The 21,239-nt window shown below is 36.0% G+C and overlaps 1 protein-coding gene across 2 annotated transcripts in view; it reads right to left on the bottom strand.

Moving 5' to 3' along the window:
* ZNF385D (zinc finger protein 385D) overlaps positions 1 to 21,239 on the bottom strand; it is a 404,459-nt gene that overhangs the window by 315,859 nt on the left and 67,361 nt on the right. For both annotated transcript variants that reach the window (XM_064673182.1, XM_064673190.1), the window contains exon 2: positions 4,033 to 4,311. In XM_064673182.1, coding sequence (XP_064529252.1) covers positions 4,033 to 4,311 — 279 coding nt within the window. The remainder of the gene's footprint in view (positions 1 to 4,032; positions 4,312 to 21,239) is intronic.

Here is a 21,239-nt window from a genome sequence, read left to right as displayed (position 1 = left end):
ATTCTTAATTAATATCTAGTGGTGAATTAAGAGATTTGCTTTTTGCAATCAGCAAGGGAAAAAAATTCTGATACTTTTTGCTTCTTTCTTCCATGCAGTCAATGTCCTTGTTCATAATACAAAAAAATTTTACTTCAATGAAATTTCACTGAAAAAAGAGTTATAGGTAAATTTACTAAACTGGATAGTCTTTTGTCTAGGTTATGGATTCAGAGAGCTAGATAAAGAAACTACTACCAAATGCCTCACTGGCTCCTGTGTTTCAAAAGATTAACCGTTCAGAAATCAATTTTTAAAGTGAAAGGAGTCGAATGAACTTGGTGACATTGCTCATCTCCTTCATTATTTTCCCACTTGTTATCTAATGTATTGTAGAAAGTACTGCAGAGGAAAGCAATTTTAGGTTTTGTCCTGATCGTGCCTTGTTCAACCATGACAATTCAGCAATTTGCACAAAAGGAAGTAGAGGAGAAATTCTGGTTTATATAAAATTTTAGAAATATCATCTTTGTCACTGGTACTGTGACACATTTGCATCCGCAGTTATTTTTCCATTCTGTCAGTAGAGGAATGAGTTTTGCTCCTACTGGTCAGAATAAATGACTTTCCACAAGAGATCACCTCTTTCCACAATGTCCAGGCTGGTTATACAAAAAGTGGTGCAATGTCAGCAGACCAGACAGAAACTGTATTTTGTCCTCTGTTAATCTCAAAACATACTCAGATTTAAAATCTCCACTGACTTCCTTGTCACTTTGCCACTGTATGCATGAGAGCAGAAAGGAAAAAAAATCATCAGTAAGAAGAATATACTGTAGGGTGTAATCAGGGAAGCATGAGAAGTCTTTTTAAGTGACATAAAAGGCAATTATTAGGAGGAAGGGACACAGAAAATTGTGCTACTCCCAAGTACATACAGTCCGGTAACAGAAGTGCTGATGTCTCACTATGTCTTATTAAGTCATCACAAATCACTGTACCGAGTAACAACACAAGAAACATTGGGTTCACCTCACTTTTGTGACTGCAGTATGCTGTTCTCAGGCTGCTCTGCCCCAGGAAAGAACCATGCGGGTATTGTACAGTAAAGCTGCCAAGCAGATAATCAACTAGCAGAACTTTTTAGAGTACATCTGGTGAGTTATTCAAATTCAGTCCAGATACTAAAAGAACAGCAAAGAAACACTGCATTTAAACCCACAATGCACATTATTTATTAATTATATATTTGCAGACGTTAATAAGCTTTGTGTGTATGCAATTTACCTTCTGAAATTAGGCAGAGATATTCAGGTATAGCAAATGCTCTGTTATTCACGTCCAGCAGATAAAAGCTACTTCACACTGTTGGAAGATGATGACTCCAGCATAACAGTTCTAATTACAAAGTCCAAAGCTAATACAGCTGAGCCCTACCTCTCTTCAGTAGTCCATTGCAAATTATTTTGGAACAGGACATGGGTTTTTGTTTCATATGAATCAATCCTACATTTCTATTACCCCCTTGTGATACAGAATACACAAGCTGTCCTGCTTTGTGGGAGATGAAACAAAGTGAGAAGTCACAACTTTAAAATTTTTCCCAGGCTTTCCACATATGTTAGTTCCAAAGGAGCACTCAACATTGCAAAGGCATATACAACTCAGAGTACAGTCTGTGAAACACTGTATTTGGAAATGGAGTTTTCTTGTGCATAGTGCAAACACATCACTCGTATGCCATGAGATATAACGAATAACTATGATGACAAAACATTAGAAGATAACCCCACAAAGCAGAACATTTACATAGGTATAATTTACAGCAGAATTTAGTCTCAGGAATGTCATTAACCTAGACACTGAGCGTAACATCTGTCTTCTGTGGCAATCAGACTTCTACACAAGAAATACAATTCTCATAAAGTATCCTACTGACATACATTGAATAAACAGTACTGTGTTTAACAGTACTGTTTATTCAATGACCTTCAAAAAGCATCATTTGCATGCACATGATAAACTGAAAGAGTCAAGTCATAATTTATTCAGTCATGGTCATATGTTATGTTACTAGAGCTTACTGGGGTCTCATCAACAAAACAATCATTTGTCTGAAAAACACTGCCCATATTTCAAATATAGAAGTTATGACAAAACCTATTATTGTGGAAGGACTTTCAGGTTCTCATTTCTACTTGACTTAGAAAAGGGATCTCAAACAGGGTCTCAGTTCAAAGTGCAGGGAGGATGGTTACTCAGACATTCAGTTCTAATTCAGTTCTAACTTTTAGCAAGAAATATTTAATATTGGTCTCCCTTTCCTTTATAATATTCAGTTTAAAAGATCTAAACTTGGTCACATGGGAAAAATCACTTCCTTGTGCTCTACCCTACATTATCCGCTCAGTGGAGAGCTACTTTTGATGATACTCGAAGATCTACCAGATTTGAAAATCCTCGAGTTTCAGATAATCCCCCAAAATAGTTGCACTTTGAAAGAAAGAACAAGATAGTCAATCAGCTATTTTCTGACTGCAAATGGGTGCAGCTACACATGACACAGGGATACTTTTAAGGAGGAAATAAGAAATATGCTGCTATACTGCTAGTTTGAGCCTCTCCAGAATATAAATGCTGAAGCGTAATTGAAGCTCTTTGATACTAATTTCAGCATTGCTTAATTACTAATGCTTTCATTATCATGGATTAAAGTGGAAAAATGAACTGCAGAAAAACACTTTCTATCATTAGCAAACTTGTTGTGCTAATAATAACGATAACACAATTTCTCCTTAACCATAGATAGCAATGACATTAGATTGTGTTTATTTGATTTTATAAAGAATGCATTTTTGGATAACCATATTGCACCTTTAATCAATTAGGAAATCAATCTTTCTTTATGCATTTCCACAGCTCCTACTGACAGTAGTAGTATTTTTCCCTAAACCTGAATACCAAACAGTGCCAAAACCTGCCACTTAAAGACAAAATTAATTATGTTATTCAATGTTATGGGGACGTTGTTTGTTTTATTGTTTTATTTTTATGAAAATGAGCAACATCTCAAAAACAGAAAAGCACTCACATCCAACATACTTTGGCAACATATCAATGTTATTCCCCACTCTTAAACCCAGGACAAAGCACAGATTACTATAATAATAATATGAAGTTCTATCTAAGGATTATTGTTTTGCATATCCTTCTGCAGGTGGGGCAGGAAGCAACTCATGGCACAAAGTATTGAGCAACATGTGTGATCTGGAGAAAGTAAGTCTGAAAGTCCTAAATACATAATATTAAGACAATCATTTCTCTGACAGAAACAGACAGAACAATGCAGTACAGCTCTACACATGGTACAGCAACGTTGAGTACTACCTGTTATGAAACTAAGAAAATTACAACATAGTAATCTGTATTTTCTTGTCAGGGACCATCATTTGCTTCTACTATCTAATCTGCTTTAATACACAAAACCACAAATGTGTTTTTCTTTGAGGTGCACAATTCATTCTGATGATAGGAAAATAATGTCACCTACTGCAAAATGCTCAAAGCTGCCAATGAAGTCAATTACAATCAAAATAACCTTTGTTCCATCTCTGTTTGACTTCGGTCAAGCTAAAGTGAAATGAATTTGGGAATGTATTTGTTCTGTGTAATGTATTTGTTTCAATTTATTTCACAGCCACCTTACATTCATTAAAAGCAAACACACCCCTAACAAGTATAACCTTTCTAGTAGACTGAAATATGAAATATCACTGATTATGCTGAAAACCATCAAAATGCAAATGAAATGAGAAAGAATATGAATAAACATCATCATGTAAACAAAATATAAAACAGAACACAGATAGCACACATTTAGCTATTTGCCAGATGCTCATGCTAGGGATGACCTCAAGCACTCTGAAGTCACCAAAAGCCTTTGCCTTAACTTCAAAGAATTTGTTATCTGAATAAAAAGCATTTAATGTTAGTGCACATTGCTGCAATTCTCAGGTTAAAACATGGCAAAGGTACATATATTATAATGCTTACCATTATCACTTTTGAGATTTCCGTTGCTTAGCTGTTTTAACCTCTTCTGATGGGATTTGCCATTGTAGTGGATTTGTGCCTGAGCAGCAGAGTTCAGCTGAATGTTACAAACACTACACAAAGTGAAATTGGTGTGTTTCTTTTCTCTCTCCTTCTTTTCTTCGGTGCCCTCAGGTGCTAAATCTTTCTCACCTTCCCTGTCTGGGATAGATGAGAAATCTGAATTGTATGACTGGTTATCAACTGGTAAATCGGGGCTCCATGGCTTCTTCATATTTTCTGGGATGGGAAAAAACATAAGAGAGAAAATTGATGAGTAATACAAAATAATACACACAAGATAGCTATAATCTGCAAACCACTAAAAGGCAGAAAATATTTTTTTGCATTTTATATTACAACACTATATTTCCACTCACATATTTTGCTTTCTGTACATGTTTTTTAGTTCTGCTATGTAACTTAACTTCACAGCCACGTGCACAAAGCTGAGCCCATCAGGCATGGGTGTGGCCCCTCTGTGATAAATCATTTAAGAAAGGCTAAAAACACGGTGCAGTAGCTGAAAAAATGTGACAGAAACAGTCCTGCAGCCAGTGGAAAAAAAAAGGGGGAGGAGGTACAATTAACAGAAGAAAAAATACCCTCCCTTATATATTAGTTCAGTAAGCTTAAATGCACAGACCTCACCCTTGAGTTTATTATTTAGCAACCCCAGTCATCTCCTCTCCACTTCCTTTGAATGCTTTCAAGCACAAATCTAATAATTTCATAATTTTTCTCATTTAAAGTAGTTCAAAGACAAATAAACATGTTCTATTAGTTTCTTATCTTAGCCTCCCAGGGCTATAATTGAAGGATAGTTAACTTAGATTCAGCTAATACCAGACAGTAACGACTACAGAATTGAGAAGATAATCCCATCTGCAGAACTTCAAGTGAAACCAATGTAAACAAGAGCTTCTGTGATTAAAAATGAGCAGAAATGGCACAGGGGAAGGAATGCTCTGCACATTGCAAACCTAATTTACTATTCAAGAAGTGCAAAATGTTATACCAACTTAGCATTTTGATGAGACCTTTCTATACCATATAAATGTTTAAAGTGCTTGTTCTCCTAGACTTAGTGAATAAATGAAGGTCTAGACGAAGAATCTAATCTACACTTCGAGTGAAAAAATTACTGCAGCCTTAAATAGGATGATACTATTTGGTGTCTAACTGACAAATCAGTCAACCTAGAAACAAAAAAGATTATTAAAGCAATGCAAGAAAATGGGCTACAGATGTCTTTTAAATACCAGATCCAAACAAGGTTCAGCATAAAAAAACGAGTCTAAACAAGCCTTCAGATTTGGGTCTGATAACACCAAAATACTGCAAATCATTCTTCAGATAGCTTTAAATGTTTTAAATTTCATCAACTAAACTTTTTGCCAGACCTTACAAGGATTTAAAGACACTTATTGCTTTCTGATCAAGTCATAAAGACAACTTTATCTAAAGATTCAAATATAAAATCTTCCAATGCTCAAATCAGTTTCAATTTCAGTTTTCTGATTTGTTTGCTATCTAATTAACATTGTGCTCTTTTATGCTAACTAAATCCCATTTCATTTAAGAAAGTACAGACACAGGTCTGAGAGGAGCTCTGCATTTGCTGTAGATTAAAACTCACTCCACTAGTTCTGTCAGTATTATTTCAGCTTTTGTGTATAGTCAACTCTTATCTAGGATTGTAGCTGTTGAAAGCAAGCGGTGAGAAAGCAGGCTAAATAATTCTTTCCAAAGCAAAATTAAAGAGGAAAAGAAAATCAGCATAAAAGTAGTTATTTATTAAAAGCAGGGTTATTATACCAACAGTGATGACAGGAACTTTTACAGACAAATCAAAACTGTCCCCTATGAGACTGTGGAAGCTTAGCAGAAAACCTGAGTTTTTTCAATAGCAGATTTATAACATATTTTTCCTAATGGAAGGAGGAGGTTTCTCCTGAGGAAGTATCATCAGTCTACCAACCTCTCAGCCTTCTGGAGTTTGCTGGGGATACTGTTCACGCCAAAGATTCATCTGTCTAAAATATTTTTAAATTAATAAATTCAGTCTTTAATCAAAGCAGTACAAGAATTAAAATGCTAACACAATAGCACTAGTTTTACTGAATTGCTCTAGATGACAGTAACTTTTCAGTAATCCCAGTTTATATACATGCTGTACATTAATATATATATAATCTTTTGCATTGAAAGCATTCCCCACTAGAGAGCAGTATGAATTAAAAATTACAATATATCTCTAGACATATAGTGCTAACCATATAGACATGAGATTACTGTAATAAAACAGATTTTCCAACCAAGACATAAAACTTTGTAAGCAAATATAATCTAGTAAAGTAAACAGTGTACACTATCTGCACATATGTCTAATTCCTTTTGAAACGTCTACACAGATAGGCTGGGAGCTTAATAAAGCGAATTAGCATGTTATTACATCCCTCTAATATTCCAGTCAACACAGCCTAATCCATGAGAATCTTATTTTTGGCATATAGCATCTGTCTTGCATTCTAATCTCATTCCAGAAAACGAATCACAAAATGCACACTTGACAAAGGCACAATAAAATGATAACAGAAATTCTACTGTGGAAAAAAGTGATTTGAGCATCTACCACGTGCTTTCATTAGAAAGCTGTGATGGCATTAAAGCTGCAAAACTGAGTCTAAGTAACAATTAGGAAAACAGAAGTTTTAGAAATACATTTTATACTACAGTCCATTTCCTTTACAGATATACAGTGATTTCTGAATATATGATGGAACTGCTAAAGGACTAGGGTGAAATATTACACACCTGTGCAAACCACTTGCTGTAAATTTAGCATTACACAGCAGTAATAAGTATCTTGATTGGACACAAATTGATTGGTTTGAGAAAAAAAAATTCCAAACGTGAAGACAAAAAAAATTTGTAAAAACAGAAATAGTTTAGGATTAAAACATCCTGAGTAATTTTTACAATATTTCTTAATGGACAAGTACATAAAGATATCAAGGGATAAAGAAGGGGGAGATATCTGAGTATAATTTGCTGACATACTTTTAAAATACAATTTAGCACTCCAACTATTATTTTTAAAGAAATGCGGGAAAAAATAAATCAAATTCATAAAATCTTCTAAAGATCCACCACTGTTTAAACCAACATGGATACAGTCTACTTCATGAGAGCAGCAGGTGTTCAGCTCATGAATGCATCATTGCATACTTCTGTTTTCTGGAATGAAATGTTTAGGCGGCAATTTTGATTGATGAAGACAAGGGAAAAAATGCTTAGTTTATCCTACTGGAAAATTGCACTGAATATGTTTAAAAGAAAACATTATAATCTTCATTTCAAAAGCAATTTTTAATTGCTGTCAGTGTCTTATTGGTTTGATCCTACATGAAAATAGATAGGCTTTAAATGAAAACCCTCTTTCCCAGCCATCGTATTATAGAGTTCATCTTGACTGTACTGGCTATGTATCTTTTAAAATCATAAGTTTTGCAGATAACCTTTTCCCTCCCCTAAAAGAAAGATAGCTTCTCAATTTTAGGGGCCCTAATGAAGCCTGCAGTGAACTAGAAATGCGACCAAGATATCAAAATTCCAAGCCAATTTAAATAGCACTCTGGATAAATGCCTACATTTATTTTCCCTGGGGCTCTGAACTCAATTTTGGCTCAATGTTGCTTACCAGTAAAATGAACTTTGCACGACATTATAGCTTTGTGAAGTAGAAAACTGTCCCATGTGGAAAACCAACACAGCTATAATTCGTGGTGTTTGCTGGCTTAGATAACAAAGCTACTGCCTGGGGATTTCTCTTCTTAAATGTGCTTGAATGTAAGGGATTAGAAATCACATCCTTCCCATGAAACAATCCTTACCTTTTTAGCTGCTTTCTATTCAAGAGTATTGAAAGGAAAATTTGCTCATTTGTATTACAACTAATTGTTCTGTTACCAAACTATCTTACCATCATAGAACTATACCAGTCACTGTGACTTTGACTCTCTGTACGTAATACTCAAATGTGTTGGGTACATTCAGGAGGCCAAAAGAGGATATGAATCCCAGAATAAGAGACCACAATGTACTTAAGTCAGCTGCATTGAATGCAGACCTCTTGTCATGGATGAATGACCCAGTTCAGCCTGGAGAAGAGAAGGTTTCAGGGGAACCTTGGAGAAAACTTCCAGTACCTGAAGGGGAGCTTACAAGGAGGCTCAAGAGGGACTTTTCACAAGAGCCTGTAGTGACAGGAAAGGGAGGAATGGCCTTAAACTGAAGTAGCATACTTTTAAATTAGATATTGGGGAAGATTTCCTTATTACAAGTGTGGTGAGGCACTGGAACAGGTTGCCCAGAAAGACTGTGGACTCCCCATCCCTGGAGACGTTCAAGGCCAGGCTGGTTGGGGCTTTGCTTAACTTGGTCTAATGAAAGGTTTCCTGCCTATGGCAGGAGGGTTGCAACTAGGTGATCCTTAGGATTCCTTCCAACCCAAATCTTCCTATGATTCTGCAGATCTTAAAGAACATCTCCTTGTCTACTTCCCAACAGGCTGCTACAACAAATACATTCCTGTACAAGATGAAGGATAGAAAATATGGACAGGGTATTAAGGACAAAAGTTCACTAATTACAATATTCAGGAATTTTTAATATTTCTTTTCAAAACTGTGAAAAACATTTAAGTAGCAATCATCAAATATGCAGATGTTTGCATTTCAGCTACTCATCCCTAGACTCTGCAGTTACTGCAGAGCCACCAAGAAGGCCTATGGAGAGTCATCTCACTACGACACAGACTAAATCATAAACTCGAGTGTTTTTTCTCAGAAACATTTATTCCTCTTCCTTTGCAGATGTCTGTGCTGTAGATGTAAAGTTAGACAGGATGAATCTTGCTCTGCCTGTCATAACAGCTCTCCAAACGTTAAACGGACTGAATTTTGCAGGTAATAATGATAATACTCAGTTTTGAGATATCAACTGATAACAACAGATATCAGCTGCTTTGAAGAAAATGCTGTTAGTGCAATGTTTAAAAAAGAAAAAGAAAAAAAAAAAAGAGAAAAAGAGAGAAAGATTGATCACTTATCAACATCCTCTCTCCAGTCATCATCTAGTCAGTTTTCACATATTAGGGGAACGTTACTGGCATGCTACACAAAAAAGCACCTCCGGTAATAACTGGACTCTTCATATCTTTTCAAACATCATAAATTTGGTGCTCTGTCTTTCAGGTGATGGGACATTACCAGCTGATGAAAGCCATGGTAGCAGGGTCATCTTTGCATCAGCATTTAAGAATCTCTTTCACACTGTGAGCCAATCTTTGTGACAGGAGCCTTCCAAAAACTGGTATCTCTATGCTAAGGTCTTCCTATTTACCCAGTATGCTACTTGAAACTCCCTGCTGCATTGGGTACTCGTGATATCTTTACCAAAAAGACAGTGACAGCTAACTTGCCTTTGCAACCTTTAATTGACCTCACTGGACAAAATGTTGGCTCTAGAAATTTGTTCCTGGGAGAGGTTTAAAATGATCATATTGCCATCTATTTTATATATGGAGGGGGAGGGGAGCAGGGCAGCCTGGGGGAAGGATCGTCAATACAAAAATAAAGTAGCTTTTGCTGCTTCAACCCCCATTATCACTGGATGATGTGATCCCAACTCTGTAGGTTCTGTTTTTGATCACGGTTGTACCTGCTCCTGTTTTTGAGCCCAGAGCGATTTAGGTCATGAATGGTCTATTCTGCACATCACTGCTGTGGCAGTTACAAACATACAACGAGAAGGACTAACAACAGCAAAGCCTTGAAAGGTCACTCACGGTGAAAGCACTGCATCTCTGAAACACAGCTCCCTCCCAAATGACCCGAGTAACCTTCAGGATACGCTGCAGGACTCATCTGTTTTCTCTGGATGGATGAACGAACGTCATTTCAGTGGAAGAGCTACTGTGGAATGGGAATCTACTGGGATCTGAAATGCTTTTTAGAAAACAATTGATTTTTCAGCACCTCCTTTATTCTGAGCCTTTTAGATTAAATTTAAATACAAAATGGTATATAATAAAATTTGATGTGAAAATCTGGAGAATATATGCATTAGGTAATTTTACACTGTTGGGAGGCTTTTCTACTATGAGTTTTTGGACTGCAAGAATAATCACTTGCTTTTAAAAAGCAAGGAAGAGTTTGTCAGGTCATACACCCAAGAGCTAAATTACTAGTCAGTGACAAAACTGTAGATAAAAGTCAGTATTTTTTCTTGCTATCTGCCTCATACAGTGCAGATGACATCACATTTGAAGCAACTATTTACCAAATTTTCTCTATAAAAATTCCACACAATATACAGTGGAAGAGGTATCTTAGGAGGAAAAAAAAAAGATAAGTCAGGGAGAGAAACATCTTATTTTCTTGTTTATTGTTTCTCCATATCCTTCCAGCTCCTCCCAGTCTGATGGCTGCTGCTAGCTGTTATACCATTTCAATCATCCGTGTGAGTAATAAGAAAATCATAATCATCATCATCTCAGGTGATTTTTGTGAAGTTTAAGAGGAAAATAATCTCTTAAAGAAAAAGTGCATCAAGTGAAAGAAATAAAGTCAGGTTTTCCTCACATGTTGGAATAAGGTAAAATGAGATTGAGTCTATGTCCTGAGACTCTTCCTAAGAAATACATCTCTGCAAACTGAATTCTATAAGAATAGATATTTATCCATTTGAAAGAGGCTCATTTTATATTTGTATATCTTGAGCAATAGCACAGAAAATAAAAGCCTGGGCTTTTGTTTTGCTCTGCTGGGAGAGCACTTAAATCTTTCGGGAAAGGCTGCATTTCAATACTGCAGCAAATGAGCAAACCCTGGCCTATATCCCATCACAGCCACATGCACCACGAGATCCTAAAAGAACTTATAGATGGACTAAACAGAAAAAGTTCATAATTTCTTGGTTCAGCAGTTCCCTTGTGCCAGAAGCAACCAACAGACATCTCATAGTCTCAGAATATACTGCAGTCAGTTTTTTAATTGAGTTCTATAAAAAGAACTAAGCACTAATCAACACCATATGTTATTCAATTAGCTAGTAATACATATCTATTTCTCAAGCCTGTGCTAACATAATGGAGCACTTCGGGTGGTTTGGAACTATTTAAAGGACAAATAATTAATTTGCAAACATTAGCTTCTAAAATCTGAGAAGCGCTACTGTGATGACTTAAAAGCCATGAAAACTCCCTCATTTACTTTGCATTCAATCTGTTTTCAGAAATGGTCCTTGTGAAAACAAAGATTTTTGCATAAAATAGGGCCAAATAAATACACGGGTTCAGCTGCATGTCTGGTACCCAGGTCCGAAGGGATACTCTTCCCATGCAGGTAAGGGGAGCAGTTTGAGTTTCATCATCTCCCTCTCCACCAACAGTATTTTATGGTACAGACCTTGTACATGAGGCAGTAATTAACCTGGTAAATGGCATAGCTAGCAAAGCTATAAGGGCTCTGCTTACCAAGAAAATTTGTTGTTGTCAAGCAACCTGAAGTGCATTATTTTTTCCATATTCTTCATTTCCACATTTGGAAATTGTACTCACAGCCTCAAAACTCCTGTCAACAGCATTCAGAGTTGACTGGGCTCAAAAAGAAGGGACAGAAGCATCCGATTGTAATTCAGACTGCCTCTGCTAGAAAAAACCTTGTTTTTAGCAATACTTCTGAGAAAATAGGCGGTCAGTACAAATTTTAAAGGGAAGGAGAAAAATAGAATAGGGAATTAGAATCACAAAATAATTTAGGTTGGAAAAGATTGTTAAGACCATCAAGTCCAAGCATTAACCCTGCACTGCCAAGCCACCACTAAACCACGTCCCTAGTTGCCAAATCCACAAATCTTTTAAATAACTCCAAGGACAGTGACTCCACCACTTCCCTGGGCAGCCTGTTCCAATGCTGGACAGCCCTTTCAGTGAAGAAATTTTTCCTAATATCCAGTTTAAACCTCTGCTGGCACAACTTGAGGACATCTGTCACTTGTCACTTGGGAGAAGAGAAGGATCCTCACCTCGCTACATCCTCCTTACAGATAATTGTAGAGAGCAATAAGGTCCCCCCTTATTCTCCTTTTCTCCAAACTGAATAATCTCAGCTCCCTCAGCTGCTCCTCAACAGACATGCTCCTTCACCAGCTTTGTTGACCTTCTCTGGACACACTCCAGCACCTTAATGCCTTTTTTATAGCGGAGGGAACCCAACGTGAACACAGGATTCGAGGTGTGGCCTCACCAGTACTGAGTACAGGGGGATGATCACTTCCCTACTCCTGCTGGCCTCACTGTTTCTGATACAAGAATATCACTTTTGATTTCATAGACAAAAATCACTTCTTTCAGTCTCTCTGGATTAACTCCCAGGTGTGAAATCAGCCTACAACCTGTCACCCAGATATTCTATAAGTGCCATTTTCCACCTTAAATATCTTTAGTTTTTCTAAATATTCAGTCAAATTTTTACCTCAGCAAAAAGCAAGAGCATGAACAGCTGTTTGGGCAAAATGAGCAACTCGTTTTTGCAGACAAGTAAGTTCCATTTTTAACACTCCAACACAATCACTAACTACCACTGGATCCAAGTAGACAATTTTTAAAATTAAGTTTCAGTCAGTGTTTGTGACTAGTTTGTTGACAGGTTATCTCTGTAGACACACAGTCACTTTTTATTTTCTTTTGAGGTTAAGTATTTTAGCAATATGCTGATGAAAATAAATCTACAAAATGAAACAGAAAAAGAATTAAAAGGCAAGCCACATGAATAAATTCTGTGGGAATTCCTTTTTTTTTTTAAACAAACAAACAAACAAAAAACCAACCACCACTTCCCCCAAAAAAACTAACAATACAGAATAAAGAACGATTATTTTCAGAAAAGCAGTTCAAGCCCTAAAATCTTTGCTATGCACAAAAAAATGCAGCCATCAGACATGAAATAAAATAAATTGGCAATAAATGTAGTGATGCTGAGGAAGAAGAAATTAAAGGCTAAAATCCAGGGATAATCAAAATTCTGATTTTTTTTTCTTTTCAATTCAGCAGGAGTGTCAGAAGTCTGTGTTTCTTTTCCTTTTTTTTTTTTTAATATAAGAAATTTTAGAAATTATTATTTTCTTGTAGTTTGAAAGAAAATTTCTAAGTATTTCCAGATTTCTATGATTAGATTTCTCAAAACCCTCTGTGGTCCGAGGAAACACCAATGTTTACCACATAAAAAAACAATTAGATGCCAAAAGTTAGAAGTCTCCCCCTCCTTTTGGTTATACTTCAGTTTCAGGGAACTATTGTGTGGATATTTTTAAACAAAAGACATTTAAAACACAAGAAACTTAGAAGACCCAAAGAGCAATGTTAGTGCTTCAAACAGTTATCTTGAGGAAGAAATTTCCAGATCAAACAAATGATTTTACTTTTGCCTTCCTGTAAGTGCACTTCTACAAACACTTTTGTTAAAAAAAAACAAAACAAAACAAACAAAAAAAAAACCTAACTTGAGGAATTAGCACCTATGTCGTATTTTCACAAAAGGAAACTTTTTTTCATATTATCTTCTCATTATAAAACATTCAGGTAGCTCTGGTAGCATTTACGGCTAAAGCGCTTTTTTAGGGCTTTTATTTTTTTGCTATGTTATTGCTTCATTACACCCACTGGGCCATTTAATGTTGAATTTAATGGAGAGGAGATCATTTTCCAAGCAATACAAACATATCAAGGTGAAAGTCTGTTGTGATTGGAAAGGTTAGCAGATGTTTTTGCACATTTATGTGAAAGTTATTGTCATTGATCTTAATCTTCAACATTTGGATTGCCCTTTCTTTAAAAAAGAGGATGCATTTGGTAGTATATTCATGGCAATATGAATATAATTTCTGCTAGTTTACAGCATGTGTTTTTTTGGGGTAGCTTTTACAGTTTTAGTTGAGAAATATAAACATACTATATAGAACTTAATATATTCTCTCTCATGGCTTGACAAACAATGTGTTTATTATTGTCTCCAAGGCTGATATAATATTTTTACATGTCAACTGTAAATTTACCTCAATCTCTTCATCAATATTAGGGATCTAAAAATAATGCCTAGCAAATCAAACTATCCTGGACATATACTGGTAAAAAAATCTGAAAGACAAATTGGGAGATCTGGACCTATTCATGTTTCCTTGGGATGACACAGTGTCCTAGATCAGCAGCTAAAATCTTTTGTTACAGTCACACAAGGACAATGCAGAGCCTTACTTATGCAGCTGGGGAATTATTTTAACACAAAGACTATCGGTCTGTGTCACATTTCTAATAACCTTTTCATCACAGTACCCAGATTGTAATGCATTTATAGAAATGCTTATGCATCAAAAATAAAAATGTGCAAAAGGAATCTAATTACTGAATAGAGAAACTGGCATGATTTATTTTTTATTTGGGATAAATTCAGGTGATTCACTATTAGTGAATGCAAATATATTTTCAAGGCATGATTGCTATAATCCCACAGGGTATGTGTATGTGCCAGGATATGTGTACATCCCAGGGTATGTGTAAATCCAGGAAAATCTATCATAAAATATCAGGACCTAAGAGGACCTATTGGTTAATGAGATATTTATTGCACTAACTTTTTCCTTGCATTACTTTCCCATGAGTGTAATTCACTGCTCTGCTGAATTGTGTGGAAAATGAAGGTAGGGCATATCAGGGAAAATTTGCTTATATTTCTTATAAGTTACACACATGAAAATAGCTTTTAAGGTAAGTATAAGGGGAGGTTTGAAATTATTTCTGTAAGTGCTTATTGATCTATGATCTCTGATATGTCAGCTATTAGCGATGTGGACATATACAGTTCAGCAATAAAAATATGAAAATATAGGAAAACATGGACAACGTAGAGACTGCGAACTCATACCTCCCCTACAGAGCAGACACTGCTACTTCACTTTTCTTATAAAAATCAACCCCTGTTTGAAATTACTGATTGTATAAGGTATTCCAGGAGTCTCTTCCAGAATCTAAAAAACTTCCAAAGAGGCCCAGGAGCTTATCGAACACATCAATCATTGATGGTGCCCTATTAATGCTAAAAAAAAAAAAAAGTCATCTAAAATAAGAAAGATTTTTTTCCAGTTTTGCAGAAATATGTATATTTTTATACATCTTTTCTGTGCAATGTTGTCCACCTTCAGGATTCCAGCACGTTATTTTTCTACTAGGCTTTATATAGCATGTATTGCTTATAAATAAAAGGCATCAGTGCTTATTTCTGAAACATTCTCCCATGATTGAATGTATGTCTGAAAATGAATCATAGGAAATAATATGGGAATAATACCATGTGCACAGAGAAAATAAAATAGCTGATGCACTCCAACCTTCTCTGGAAGACCTTCACCGCAGCACTTCTCTGCAGCAAGTACTCATAGTGCAGACCCAGAACTGCTGCTCTTGGAAAGCCTGAGCTCCACCACTGTGATCTGCAAAAACTACTGCTGCTGAGTGTATAAAACCTTTCCAGCTTCACTGGCCATCTGCAACGTCTCTCAACCTGACAGGGTAGGCTGAAAATGCTGAAAACCTCTGAGAAGTCATGCATGGTAGAATTCAAAGCTCTGGAAGACTTGTGAAGCTTCTTCCTTCAGGCATGCTGATTCAGGTGAAGCAGCTTATAAACTCTATTAAAGGTAGAACAAGTTTATAAAATCCCTGGGATTTGCCTAACTACTTCATTTTTCAGAATGATAACTCAACTTTGCATTAAAATGTTTGTTAGCACTAAAAGTAATTTAAGACTGCTGAATAATATATATATGATATTTTCAGGATTTTTTTGAAACATAATTTTATGACAAAAGGATACTCCACAAAATATTAAATTGACCAATATTTCAAGGCTTTTTTAAATTATTTACTCCATCATTTAAAACACTGCAGGTCTCATTACATGTACATAACTGATTTAAATGAGCTTTCTTTGAGAAGTTAGAGAAGTGTTAAATACAGTAATAGTAGTGACCCTTAGATATTGACAGAGCTTTACAATATGGTGCTCTTTGCACTAAAAACCCCAGACATCTAACTGGATCGGTTTTCCTGAAATAGTAAGATAAATATACTCCTACACGTATGGGAGTACATTGTCAGAAGTACAGATTGATGGACAGACACTGAAGTCTATGGCATTACATTGGCATAAAAACAGTGCAAGAAAAGCAGAACCAGATTTCCATTTTCCTTTCAACTAAAGGAAATTCATACAGTGATTTCAGCATCTCAGCAGTCACCATAATTTCTGCCGTTCTTGCTATGTATTATAGAAACTGTCACTTTTTAAATTTATGGTATCTTTTACAGCTTGGGTTAAAGAACACTTAAAGCACTTCCAGTGTTTGATATACCTCTACTCTAGAAGAATAGAAATGAGATTCCTTTATTAATTTAGACTCAGACTACCAGGCTATTCACACTAGCAGTCTCAGAGAATTTTAATGGGATTACCTGCATGAGTAAGAACTTCTTATATGACAAAAATCAGAAAAGGGAAACCTTTAATGATTAAAAAGTACAAAGACACAATAGCTAAAACTTCATTGTTGAGTGTATGACTCACAAAGCTGCAATTCATTAAATGAATAGTCAATGCATATGTGACCAATCAGTTTGTTTAAGATATCAGAGAAGATCTATAAGGTAATAAAAACCAAAAAATATCAGCTTACTGCTTCAATTGTAAACCTCTATATTGAAAGGTATGTTTCTTCCCTGAAGTTTCTTCTTCAATAGAAGAAAAATTGTCAAATTATGGGCAACCAAGTTAAAAAAGTACATCTCTCAATACACATTCATTTACTTTTGCTTCCTTTTTATGGCAATCCATTTGAAATCTTTGTCACAGAGTCACGTGAAGAGTAAACACTGCATATAAGCAATGCTATTAAAAGCACAGCCTAAAACCAAACTGAACATGTGACCTTTCCCTAAGCCACTGCACACTCTCCAGACTACTCCTTCCAACCCTCATTTCCCTAGTTTAGACACAATCTTCATTATTCTACTTAGCACTATTTAAACTATTTAAATCTGGCCCAATAATGCCATTTGCAATGAACACTCACTGTCAGAAAGCAAATGGGAATGGCTTACCATGCACTATAGCAGTGTTATCCACTATAGCATGCCTTGCTCCTACTGTACAAACACATCTGGAATCAACACACACTCACTGTCATCAACTGCTTTTCACAAATCACTCGGTTATTGATCACTACAATTATCACTCTTCATTGACTGGACCTCATTCTGCATTACTGGTTTCTTGCTGCTGCAGCAAATTCTGAAACTTCTATTGCAAGGAGAATTCACATACAGACCAAAGCAGTGATCATTCACACTGGATACTTATTATATCAAGCCTGTTGCAGGGGTCTGCATTTATTTAAGAAAAATTCATTTGTCCATTACAGTTGCAAAGTCTTTACCCAGAAATAAACAGAAAGAAGGTCTGTTTTGTATCACATTATGATTTATATGTTTACTATTTTATAACAGACACACTTTTTCAATATTGAAGACTTAAAGACCTATAAGACAAATAAGTAACAGGAAGGTAACTGTTCTGAATGGCCACCAACCACTTGGGTGTCTGCAAGAACTTTTCATGAAATATCGTCTGCCACAAAGCACATTTTCTGTCTTGCCAACTAACTTTAACTCTTGTGTGGGATAAATAACTTCCAGGACAGGAAAGTTTCAATTATTGCATGCACTTTTATATAGATCAAATCACACATATATTCATATAGATATACAGATACGCTGTGTATACAGATACACTGTATAGCCAAGGCTTTTGAAAGAGGTATCGATAGGGTCATTGAAGCAAATCATTTGGAGTCAAAAACACTAGAAATTTTCTCTCAAAGAACTTGACCGAAAATCAACATTTTTGGCACAAATGAAGTGACAATGGTTTTCCAAATTTCCTTGCACGAACTTAAATTTTAATGAAAAAGAAGAGCAGCAGCCTCTGAGTCCTCCAGCCCAAGCAACACTAAGTCAGTAAATTTCAAATTTTGTTTTGTACGAAAGTGTTGGGCTCATGATTGCTGCATGATGGACGTGTGAATGGCGTGTGCCAGGTGCACGCCTGACGCACGTTTGCCACGTGATTGCCATGCGCTGGACACCTGAATGCCATGTGATTGCCACCTGGTGGGTGCCTGATTACAGCCACTTATCACTGCTAGTATCACAATCACCTACTAACAGGTGTTATGGTGGGAAATGAAGCAGCCACCAGTCTTCCTCTGCTGTTGTCACTTTGACCATCAAGAAAGACATCAGACGGTGTGTGGACCTCCTCTGGGGGCAAGACTACTAGAATCATAAGTGCTTCAGTGACAAAGTACAAAATGAAACAGAGCAGCCAACACCCAAGATATGTGTAAGTTTCACAGTGACATGTATTTTGTCACAACTGTGACACGGATTTTCTTCTCCTGAGAGAGCATTTTGTCAACAAAGGGATTAGCTGGCAAATGATGACCCAAGATCCTTTTATTTCTGCCTGCAGGAGCCTTTTGCTCACCACAGAGATAAAAAGCAGCAACCTTGACAAAATATACAATCAAACATGGTAAATTCTGGCATAAAATAACACAACGAATCCAAGCTCTTCCAACCCTGAGTTTTCCTCTCATGCCAGCTTTGCAGAGTTGATCCTTCAGACGTGAACTTTTGGGCTCCACCAACTTGCAGAAGTAATGAAAGAAACAGAGGACCCAGAGGCAGCCACTTTATAAATGTTACCTATCTCCGTAACCAGTTACATTTCTGAGCACGTACTCAAGGGCTTTTTGCTTTCATCATGTGGAACAAGAACCGACTCTACTAACAGTTCATTAGAGAAGATGAAGAAAAAAAAAACGGTGTGTATGTATATGTATATATATGAATATATATACACACACACATATAAATAAAGAAATGCAGTTACAGGAAATTCACTTTGCTATCATAGGTTTTATACTGGTAAGAGGTTTGGTGTCCATTTTAATAACAGTAACTTCAAATTGTGGGACATTGAGATCTTTGAACCACACGTCAGGATTATGCCAAGGAACAGACAGAAAGGAGAGCATCATAAGGCTGAGCTTTAGGAAACTCATGAAGTCCAAACTCATTTTCTTGAGACTCATGGGCTGTCTCCCTGCAGATACTCAATTTGATTCTGATTTCTTCTTTATGATTAGCTCTGCATTAAATGGCTGCAACATTTAGTCCACATTTTTAACAAAGCCATGCAACCCACCGAAACCCACTAGTTTCTCATGTTTTTTCCACACTCAAATTCACATTTGTTCCTCACTCTACTTTTACATCATTTCCACTAAGCTGATTTGTTTGTCCCAACTCAGTGTTGGTAATCACTCACATAAGTTTCCCCTGAAAATACTACAAAGACATCTTTATTCCTGGAGCACTAGTTTCATCCTGCCAGTTTCTCATCTGGAACTATTTACATTAGGCTGCAGAAAAGTCCTGTCCCACCATGCTTCCAATTATTCCAACAGCCCCAACTGCTTCCATACTGTGAGATACAATCTCCCTTCTCCAAGTTGATTCATTACACAGAACTATGCACCACAGAAACTCTTCATCACACAAAGAAGGATCCTCTTATAAAGATGGACAGTCTTATTATATTCATAACTTTAAATATTGTATCAGCACCATAGACAGAAAAAAGAAGCAGAAAAAGAATATTCAGCTTAGAATTGCATTATTACGAAGCCTGAAGATCTTTCATTGCCATTGCAAAAGCTATTATTTTCTTAGAATATACTGAAGGAAACATACACCACCTAAAAAAAGGAAATGGGTTGAAGAGAGTTCCTACAGAGACACAACAGAGACCAAATCTTTCTGAATTCATAAATATAGCAGAAGTATCTTTAATTTAAATACATTATTAGAATATAAGACCAAGATCTGGATAACATGAAGCAATATAATATTTTAGCATTGGAAACAGCAGTGAAATTGGGAAAATTAGATGCACGCACTATTAAATTTTCTTTATTACTTGTAGGAACTTAAGGAAAATACCTCAGAACAACACTCAGTGCTGCCAGCAGTGACCTTGTTGAAAGCCTTTTACTGTATCTGTAAATCTTGTATAATTCCTGGTTGCATCAAGATAAAAACACTTTAGTCAATCATGCAGTTGCCAACTGAAACTGGAATTCATGCTTTTAGGTTTCCTAACTTAGTGCAGTTTTTAACACTAATGGACAATTTCTCTACTTTCTTTCCAATTTTCCTCTGCTCAGCTTCTCTTTCTTTTCTACACAACTTTATTTTTCAGCAGTTATTGTGGTGTAAAGGAAAACTGAAAAATAAAACTTCTGTTGTTTGAATATCATAGGGATATTTATTAGCATGATATTATGTCTAGCAGGAAGGGAAGTTCAGAAGCATATTTCACAGTCTCTTGTTCCCTTTTGTTTGCTATTTAAGGACAAAATACATCACAAGACTATTCGATCTTCTGCCCCTTTGGAATTCAGTAGGAAAAGATACTACAAATAGCCCAGATAAAGGGCAGATAAGTTCATGATCATTGCCTCCTATCTAAGTGCTTGATATCTAAGAAGAACAACAAATCCTAGAAATGCCTTAAACACAAAAGGCAGATGGTTAGATAAAAGTTAACTTTGGATATAATATTTTAAAAATTGAAATTATGACAGAGAAAGAAACTCTTCTGAAAAGGTGATTTACTCCTCAGTCTCAGTGGTCTTTCCCAAGAAACTACTGAATAATTGCTATGACTAATATTATTCTGTACAGTGTTTGTATCTACTAAAGAGATATGTTTTAGGCCATTAATAAAGTTTTGACAAGATGGTTGTATTTTTTGTACCATGTCTTCTTAAGGGATAAGATTTTCAAAATGATGCCCAAACTGAGCCTAAAAACAAAACAGAAGACCTGTAATTAGTATGCTCTGTTGATTGTTTTAGTCTAACTTATACAGGTGTTTCTGTAATTTCTAAAAAAACAATCACTATATAATTAAAAAAACATTAATTAA

The sequence above is a fragment of the Pseudopipra pipra genome, chromosome 1 (assembly GCF_036250125.1).
Source record: "Pseudopipra pipra isolate bDixPip1 chromosome 1, bDixPip1.hap1, whole genome shotgun sequence".
NCBI classification, from domain to species: Eukaryota; Metazoa; Chordata; class Aves; order Passeriformes; family Pipridae; genus Pseudopipra; species Pseudopipra pipra.
Note: the sequence above shows the minus strand (reverse complement) of the source record. Positions and strands in the feature narration are given on the sequence as shown.